The following is an 8,788-nucleotide window of genomic DNA, read 5'->3' as shown; positions in this document are numbered from 1 at the left end:
CACCGAAACAATTCAGAAGTATGAAACAACAAATAACAAATCAACTATTTATACCTAAGTTTTCTATTTCCTACTTGGACAACAAAATGCCCAATACCCAAAATAATACACTACGAAATACTCACAAAATTGTAAGTTTTCACAATATTGCTGTTTCGGCCATTTTTCTTTTTTTTTCTTTTTATTTATTAAGCCATGCTTTCCACATGCCCAAAACCTTGTTAAACTCCTCAACCTCTATTTATAATAAGTGATGTATCTCTCTTAGTAATTATATGTCAATTGTATATGAGGACCAGATTTCTCAACTAACCCATGCTTGATAAACCAATAAAAATCTCAACTTGGTAATAAAAATAATCAAAGCTAACATTGAAGACCCTCTCAAATTTGATTAAGAGGCTGAGTATTACCTATGATGCTAAATAGTTTGTACTTCATAGGAGCTAAACAAAGACTAAAACTAATGAAAAGCACCCCAAAAAAAAAAAAAAAAAAGGTAATATAAGAGATGGATCTTGGAGAAATACTATGCCAAGACCAGAGCAAAGAATTAGAAAAACACAGATGACCAAAAAAATTTACAAAGATTTAGAGAACTGTGTGTTTTAAATGTAACCTAAGGGTTAAGGTTTTTATTACTATTTGAAATTCTAATAGTAGAGTTTGTTATGGTCTTATATTCTTGAACGTGTGTATATATGTGTGTGTATAACGTGTGTATGTATGTGTGTGTATATATATATATATATGAGAGACTTTGGTCAGGAGCTAGCGCAAAGAGCCTTCTTTACGCCACCAATGAATAAACGCCACACTATATTTCTACTGAAAACCCAATACACTTCAACACACACAATTATAACTCAATCTCCAACACGTATCAGACCTGCCTGAAGAACTAAACAGCTCCAACGCCTAAACCCATTCCACCTCCTTTCCATATACTACCGGACCTCCACCTCGCCGCTGAAACTGCCGCACACGTCAGTAAGGAGCTAGCGCCGCCGCACCGGAGCTCCACCTCGTCGTTCAAGGTTTACCCCTTTTTATTGATTCTTCTCTGTTTCTTACTTAATGGGTCTTCATTATTTTGATTCCTTTGGCTCTATACTTGTTGTTAACATTATGGGTTTGTCTTTTTCTCATCTGGGTATTGATTTGTTATTGATTTTTCTCTTCTAAACGTTGATTTCTTATGTGGGTGTATATTTGTTATCAATTTGTGATTGTTCATTTTGTTTACTTCAGGGCTTGTTTCTCTACCTACGATGCTGGTTTGGCACTATGGTTCTTGATTTTGAGCGATTCTTGGTCATATATTGACTACTTGTTCTTTTTTTGACATGAATGTATTATATGAGTGTGTTATCTAGAATAGAAGGGGAAAATTTTGAGTCTTTCGTTCCTACTCTGTGGCTTTTCTGTTTTCTGTTGTGGGTGTTTTATTTGCTTTATGTTGCTTGGTATATAGCCCACAAAGCAAATATAAGATTGTTAGGAAAGGAGAGGAGGAGTTAGACGTTGGAGCTGTTTAGTTCTTCAGGTCTGCCTGATACATGTTTAAGGATTTTGAGTTTAATTGAGTTATAATTATGTGTGCCGGAGTGTATTAGGTTAGGTTTTCAATAGAAATATGATGTGGCATTTATTCATTGGTGGCGTAAAGAAGGCTCTCTCTCTCTCTCTCTCTCTCTCTCTCTCTCTCTCTCTCTCTCTCTCTCTCTCTCTCTCTCTCTCTCTCTCTCTCTCTCTCTCTCTCTCTCTCTCTCTCTCTCTCTCTCTCTCTCTCTCTCTCTCTCTCTCTCTGAGTTTTAACAGGAGTTTCTCTCTTTTTTTCTTAATCTTTTAAAGTTTTTATTTTTTTTAAGTGAGTTTTTTTTTAATTAAATCAAATTAAAAAAATATAAATAAAAAATACTGATGTAAAAAATTGTGGAGAGGCCAATGACTTCATTTATTTATATATATATATAGATTAATATATATATATATATATATAGATTAATTTTTTTCATAAGTTTAACCTTTTCTCCCACACATGTATCAAACACAACGCCTTTTTTTTCTCTTTTTCTATCTGTTTTTTCTCAGCCACACTTTCTTCACCTTTTTTTTATTTTTTATTTTCTTTCTTTCACCCTTTTCTCTATTTTCCTCCGCACACATTTCTTTCACATTTTGTTTTCTTTAAACACTTCACTCTCTCTCTCTCTCTCTCTCTCGCTCAGTCACTCTGTGTGTTTAACAAGTTGCTTGCTTAACCCAGTACCCACACCTCAACAAAGTGACTTCGGTGAGTCACAAATTCCTTCAGGCCTTCACCTCCATCGCTCATCAAGAATCAAGACCCACTTCGGCATCACCCTTTGAAGCAGCTTTTTCACCGTTGTGTTGATCGGTAACTCCACAATTCTCATAAAGAATCAAGACCCAGTTCACTTTGGCAGCACCCACGGCATGCAGCGGTGCTAGGGCTCGATCGGTGATGATAATAGCTTTTGAGGGCGCCAAATCTAAAAGCTGTGTAAAGTGACTCCAACATTATTTTTGTTGGAACCCAAATCTCTGTTCCTTGTTTGCTGCATAGTTTCTTGTTAGAGAAAGGGGCAGAATAGAAAGTTCAAGAAAAAGGTAAGGATAATTTAGAGAAAATATTCGAAAACTCCGACGGTAATACAGCCAACCTTAGATTGTGTTGATTGCGTTTTGGTATTGCACGTCCAATCTGAAAACGTGAAAAAACACATTTACAAGCCCAAAAGGTAAAGTTAGGGTGGTTAAACCACTTATTTATTTTACCAACCCTTATTTAAATAATCATTTTTTTTAATTATTATTTTATTTTTACTTATCCCTTTTTCCAAAGTACCACCTTGTTATTTTGCACTTACCCCTTTTTCTTTGTTCTTATCTCGTTTCTCACTCAGACCAATTTTGTCCTTCTGGCTTCTTCTACTTCTTTTTTTCTTCCTTTCACGGAGAACTCCTCCTTCCTTTCCTTACGGTCAAATCACCTCCCTCCACAAGCATCTTCTTCTTCCTTTTCCTATCATGGTCAAATAATTTATCCACCAAAAGCACCAATCTCCACCACAAGAACCACAAGAATAAAAACCCACCAGCACCACAAGAATCAAAACCCACAAGCACGGACTCCGTCGACCCACAAGAGCACCGATCTCCGCTGCCAGCACCGATCTGTCTCTCTGTTGGTTTGTCTGCGCGGGTGTGTTTGTGTGGGTGTGTTTGTGTATCTCTGTGTTAATTTGTGGGTGTGTTTGTGTTTGTGTTTGTGTGTATCTGAGAAAAAAGACAGATGAGATAGAAGTCAGTTTGTTTTGCACAAAGAATTGAGAAAAAAAAAAAAAAAAAAAAAAAGGAAACGTGAAAATTAATAAACTAATGGTGTACACAAGCTACAGTAATTATATATATATACGCGGTTACTGTATTAAAGGTTAAAATATGCCAGTTTTAGAAGGACTTATATGCAATATTTTTGGAGTAAAATACGTAAAAATTGTTACTTTTTGTATTTTATAAGTGTTTACATCACTGATGTAGATGCTGTAAAAATGGTAAAATGTAATTTCTCATCTTGAAAACGCAAACCTGCATTTTGGGGTCAAATAGCTGGACCAAACGGGCACCAGATCTCTGGAGCTTGGGACTAGCCTCAGTCGTAGTTGTGGTTTTACTATTTTTTGTAAGCTAATGCATTTCCTGCTATAAAATTTCAACCAACGTACGTCCTTACACCATAATTAACACAGCTGACCGCGAATACTTGTCCAAATTAAATTTGGCTAAGATCAAATAGTTGTAATGTACTATTGTAAAGTAAAATGTCACAATAATTTTGGAACATTCTTAAATTTAGTATGTCAAAAAAATGTAAATCGGAGATTGTGGTGGGTTCATGCTAATTTAAGATTGTAAAATTTTATATTAGAGATTGATCGGCCATATAAATGAGTTAGTGTGCTTATTTTAAAAATATTGTGACATTGTTGTGAGAGTTTGTATTTGATTACTGGTCAACTAGTAGTAGTTGTTGAAGAAAGAGCACAACAATGGCTGTAAGAGTGGAGAGGATGAAGCTGGGTTCACAGGGACTGGAGGTTTCGGCACAAGGTCTGGGCTGCATGAGCATGTCCCCTCCAAAGCCCGAAAAAGACATGATTGGTCTCATCCATCATGCCATAAACAGTGGTGTCACCTTTCTCGATACTTCTGACATCTACGGCCCTCTTACCAACGAAATCCTCATCGGAAAGGTACTACTACTACTACTACTATCGTACTCTTTGTTAATGTTAAATTAACAATTTGTTATGCTAAAAGCTTAAGCTATTAAAAGATGTTGAATTTATTCATTTAATCTAAACCATTCATGTGACGATTCTTTATATAATATCATTATATTGGGGGTGCAGGCTTTGAAGGGAGGGGTAAGAGAGAAGGTGGAACTGGCCACAAAGTTTGGTATTACCGACAAGGGCATCCGTGGTGAACCAGAATATGTGAGAGCAGCTTGTGAGGCCAGTTTGAAGCGCCTTGATATGGATTGTATTGATCTCTACTACCAACATCGCATCGACAACCGCGTTCCCATTGAAGTCACGGTTAGTTAAATTTTTTTTTTCTTAAATCCCTTTTCTATTAATCATGTCATATTAAGCCATTAACATGATTTCCAATGATTATGTAATATGAATGCGTACTTATAAGGTACTTGATTGGGGTTGCAAAGAATCACTTGCTCTTTATTTATATATTTATAATGAAGGTGCTCTTGTGCCAGGCATATATATATATATATATATATATGTTTAAAATACTTCACATTCCAGACATCAAATGAAATGCCAAAGAGGGCTACCATTGGCTCATCCATCATATCTTAATGTATTTGTAACTTCCGCACAAGACCCTGAGAAGAGACTAGGCCATTGATTTTGTATAACTACTTCTATGAATAGGGTAGGGATTATTTAGTTCAAATTCTCTGATTGTTTGTAAGCATTATTGTTCAATCTTTGTTCCCAAATTCTCTTGTGTTCGTTGTTCCTTTTGAGGTTCTTTCTAGCTTACAAGGGGTCACTCCATTTCAAGATAAGGTAATGAAGTCAAGCCTAAGGTGAGGCAAATGTCTATGGCAGCAGGGTTGGATGTTTTGACAAACTCATTTTCACTTTTCTATAAAATATCTTTCAAACAACTTCTCACCCCATCCCCCCATTTTTATCAATATCTCCACACCCCCAAGCTTTTGAACTGCATCCTTGGCAAATTCAAAAAATCAATATTCCAAATTCATTTTTAAATTTAATATATATTTTGCAATTTCACTTTTCTTTGGGGGAGAGAGAAAGAAAGAGAGACGAAGGCGTCTTGTTTTACTTGTGCCCCCTTTGAAGCTTTGAAGGATAAATGAGCCTCGTTTGAAGGCGTCATATTTTAACACATGATGACTATCAATATGCATATTTAGATTTAGCTTCATGCTTTACTGTGAGTGATCACCATTGTTCAATTATTTTGTAATTATTTATGAGATCATTGAATTAAGGAAACTACCATTTCCCTAAGATAATGTAACCATGAACCTATTCTGTCATGACTGTCAGATAATGATCAGCAAGCATGATAATTTGGCATTTATGGTGTTCTTAAGTTGTCTAATTACATATCAATATGCTGTTGTTGCAGCTTAATTATCTTTGAGCTATCTCTTTCCTAGCTAGCGTAGTTGTTACATTTGCTGCCACTATTGTTTCATCATGTGTCCCATCTATTAAGCATCCTCTAATTCTTTTCTCCTTTATATTATAAGATGGGAGAACTCAAGAAATTAGTTGAAGAGGGTAAAATCAAGTACATAGGTCTATCTGAGGCCTCTTCTTCAACAATAAGAAGGGCACATGCGGTTCATCCCATAACAGCTGTGCAGTTAGAGTGGTCTTTGTGGACTAGAGATGTGGAGGAAGAAATAGTTCCTACTTGCAGGTGAGGTGTCAATTACAATTGCATTTTAATTTTTAAGGTATAAAATAATTGAGATACAAAATTTAAATTTGTTCTCATAATTGTTCAGGGAACTAGGCATTGGGATTGTGGCATACAGTCCTCTAGGACGAGGGTTCTTTTCATCTGGGGCTAAGATTGTTGAAAATTTTACCAATAATGACTTCCGAAAGGTTTGCAGATCCACCACTCAAATGTTGAGCTTTGAAATGTGATAAACATGCATTTAGATTCTCAGTTTTATAGCGTCATCTGTGCATTCATCAATATAGGAGATTATATCTCCTAAGTTGCCTCACTTGGTGATTGACCTTGCAAAGATCTGTATGCTTTCCCTGATTCTCTTAATGAACTAATACCGCATGTAAAAGTTGATTTGTGATGAACATTTTCTTTAATGGTTATAGTATACAAGTAATCTAATTTATCTAAGCAAATATTTTCAATGCCTAAATGTTTTGCTGATATCTTGACAGTTCAGATGACAAGTGTTCATTGTATATTTGTTAGTGTAGCCTACATCAATTCTCATATAGCCAATCAGAATATTTGGTTCCTCTCTTTTACAGTTTTTTTTTTAACCTCTTTCTATATTCGTTTTCTTGAAATATTGAAAAATTCTAGGTGTTGATTTTACTCAACTCGGAAAACTATTTTTATGTAATGGTTATGAGTCAATTGTTAGCTGCTGTTTTGTTGATGCTCCAAAGAATTTAATTAATCATTTCTAGAAAATTTGCAATTCATCCATGAAAGAAGTAATTCACTTTTTGGAGGCATGCGGTACCACTAGAAAGATGCTGACTTTAATATAAGCCAATTCTTCTTTCTGACTGAACTGAATAAAGCATGACATATGTAGATTACAATTGTTATTTTCCAACTTACCCCAGTTTATGCAATCTATACTGTCTTCTGGTACTTTTAGTATCATGAAAATTAAGCAAGGGAATAGCATCTGTGGATGCTGAATAGCTGTGTTATAGAATTATGTTAAACTGAATATTCATTATTGCCTTTTTCTTCAAAATTATTTTTATTGATATAATTCTTGATGCTGATAAGTATTTTATAGTGTATGATTATCATTGGCTTTATGAACGAGTAGGGGCCATGTCTTCATGAAACTATCCTTTTGTTTACTAAATTCGGTCTTGATGCTAAAATTTTTAGTCACTGCTTGCAGACCCTACCCAGGTTCCTACCTGAAAATCTGGAGCATAACAAAACCATATTTGAGAATGTTAATAAAATGGCAGCAAGGAAGGGCTGCACCTCATCACAGCTAGCTCTGGCTTGGGTTCATCACCAAGGGAAGGACGTGTGTCCCATACCCGGAACCACCAAGATGGAAAACTTCAACCAAAACATTGGAGCTCTATCTTTGAAACTGACACCAGAAGAAATGGCTGAACTTGAATCATATGCTTCTAAGGATGCTGTGAAGGGTGAAAGATATTTTAGTAACATTCCAACTTGGAAGGATTCTGAAACTCCACCACTTTCTTCATGGAAAGCTGCATAAACACAAGTCTTATGCTGTGTGTCAATAAGGAGTTTCATGGAGTTCTGTCAATTGAAGTGTGTTTCAGTTTGGGTTGAGTTCCTGACTTCTTAAAGAATAAGTCCATTGTATTGGGGTGGGTATGTTATCATGTTTGATCTTGTGAAAATCAGAGCCTAAAATGTCTCATGTAGACACATACAATAATACCATATATATGACTAAATTTTCGCAAGCATATTGAACTTTTATAACAAATGGGGGCTGTTTATTATGGAACTGGTTCACTGATCATTTGTGGCATCTAGCCCTAAATTCTCATATCAAAAGAGAAAAATGAAACCTGGTGGCATATGGTACGAGTCCAAGAACATATAGAAGTGGCATACAAGATTCGCACTCTTGTTAAAAATAAAGTATTTTGCACATTCTTCTTAGTAGTATCATGCAGCCAAAAAAGTGAACGTAAAACAAAAACAAAGAATCGCATGGCACAATTCTTACCATTTATTTCAAAACAAAATAATAGAATCAATCACCGTAGTCATGGAATTAAATATGTTACTTTCTTCAATAGATTTTTTTTTCTTTGAGAGTGAAAAGTCTTAAATTCTAATGTATTTTAAAAAAGCGAGATTAGTATAATTTTTTTTTTTACTTGCGCAAAAGTGATTTGTCACTAGACCTCCATCTTGCATTTTCAGTTGCATGTATAATCTGGTACCACAAATTATGTGTTTTATAAGTCCAAGGAGATAACTTTGCCTTTGCTAAAATTGAGTAAATCATATGCATTTATGGACAAGATGAGGCCACTTTAGGTCATAAATTCAGATGGGTCATAACACCCTGCCAACGGACTACGGGCCTTCAAGGCCCAGATTTCTCAAATACTCATTGGGTCCTTCTGGCATGACTGAATCTACCAACAAGTGAAACAAGCCCATTTACACACTATGCCCACGGGCTTTCTTCCAAGCTAAAGTGTGGGTGGGGGTTTGGTAGATAAACTAGTAAGTAATGGTAGAATTAGAAAATTTTCTTTGGGGGAGGTGCAATTAATATCTCAAAAAAAAAAATGACTATATAAGAAAGAAGCACAAAAATTAAATAGGACACACAATACATCACAAGCCATACTGAGAGGAAACTAAGGCTATGTTTGGTAATAGTTTTTATTTTCTATTTTCAAAAACTTGTTTTTAGGAATATAAAGAAAAAATAATTTTTTTTTTATTTTTTGAAATCAAAAAC

The 8,788-nt window shown here is 35.2% G+C and overlaps 1 protein-coding gene and 1 long non-coding RNA gene across 6 annotated transcripts; both read left to right on the top strand.

The window, feature by feature from the left end:
• Positions 1 to 758: 758 nt before the first annotated feature.
• LOC126725448 (uncharacterized) lies at positions 759 to 1,601 on the top strand. The gene is made up of 2 exons (XR_007655452.1): positions 759 to 1,037; positions 1,252 to 1,601. It is a non-coding gene; the product is annotated as an uncharacterized LOC126725448 (long non-coding RNA).
• Positions 1,602 to 2,177: 576 nt separating this feature from the next.
• On the top strand, positions 2,178 to 7,808 carry LOC126725447 (probable aldo-keto reductase 2). 5 transcript variants are annotated; one of them, XM_050430200.1, is made up of 6 exons: positions 2,178 to 2,634; positions 4,052 to 4,280; positions 4,440 to 4,628; positions 5,840 to 6,012; positions 6,101 to 6,203; positions 7,217 to 7,808. In XM_050430200.1, the coding sequence occupies exons 2-6, from the start codon at positions 4,077 to 4,079 to the stop codon at positions 7,553 to 7,555; spliced, it is 1,008 nt and encodes a 335-aa protein (XP_050286157.1). In that variant the 5' UTR covers positions 2,178 to 2,634; positions 4,052 to 4,076; the 3' UTR covers positions 7,556 to 7,808. The 5 variants fall into 5 exon arrangements, with proteins under 5 accessions (XP_050286157.1, XP_050286154.1, XP_050286159.1 ...); XM_050430197.1 differs by having other exon boundaries at positions 4,049 to 4,280; XM_050430202.1 differs by lacking the exon at positions 2,178 to 2,634 and adding an exon at positions 2,841 to 3,215 and having other exon boundaries at positions 4,049 to 4,280.
• The last annotated feature ends 980 nt before the right edge of the window (positions 7,809 to 8,788 follow it).

This window comes from Quercus robur, chromosome 5 (assembly GCF_932294415.1).
Source record: "Quercus robur chromosome 5, dhQueRobu3.1, whole genome shotgun sequence".
In the NCBI taxonomy this organism is placed as follows: Eukaryota; Viridiplantae; Streptophyta; class Magnoliopsida; order Fagales; family Fagaceae; genus Quercus; species Quercus robur.
The sequence above is the reverse complement of the archived record's forward strand: the minus strand, read 5'-3'. Positions and strand labels throughout refer to the sequence as shown.

What these genes read in the sequence shown, in the direction of transcription:
- LOC126725447 (XM_050430200.1), top strand. Translation starts at nt 4,077, where the DNA reads ATGGCTGTAAGAGTGGAGAGGATGAAGCTGGGTTCACAGGGACTGGAG. An exon ending in ACGAAATCCTCATCGGAAAG is followed by an intron (nt 4,281 to 4,439) that starts GTACTACTACTA and finishes TTGGGGGTGCAG; the next exon opens with GCTTTGAAGGGAGGGGTAAG. An exon ending in GAAATAGTTCCTACTTGCAG is followed by an intron (nt 6,013 to 6,100) that starts GTGAGGTGTCAA and finishes ATAATTGTTCAG; the next exon opens with GGAACTAGGCATTGGGATTG.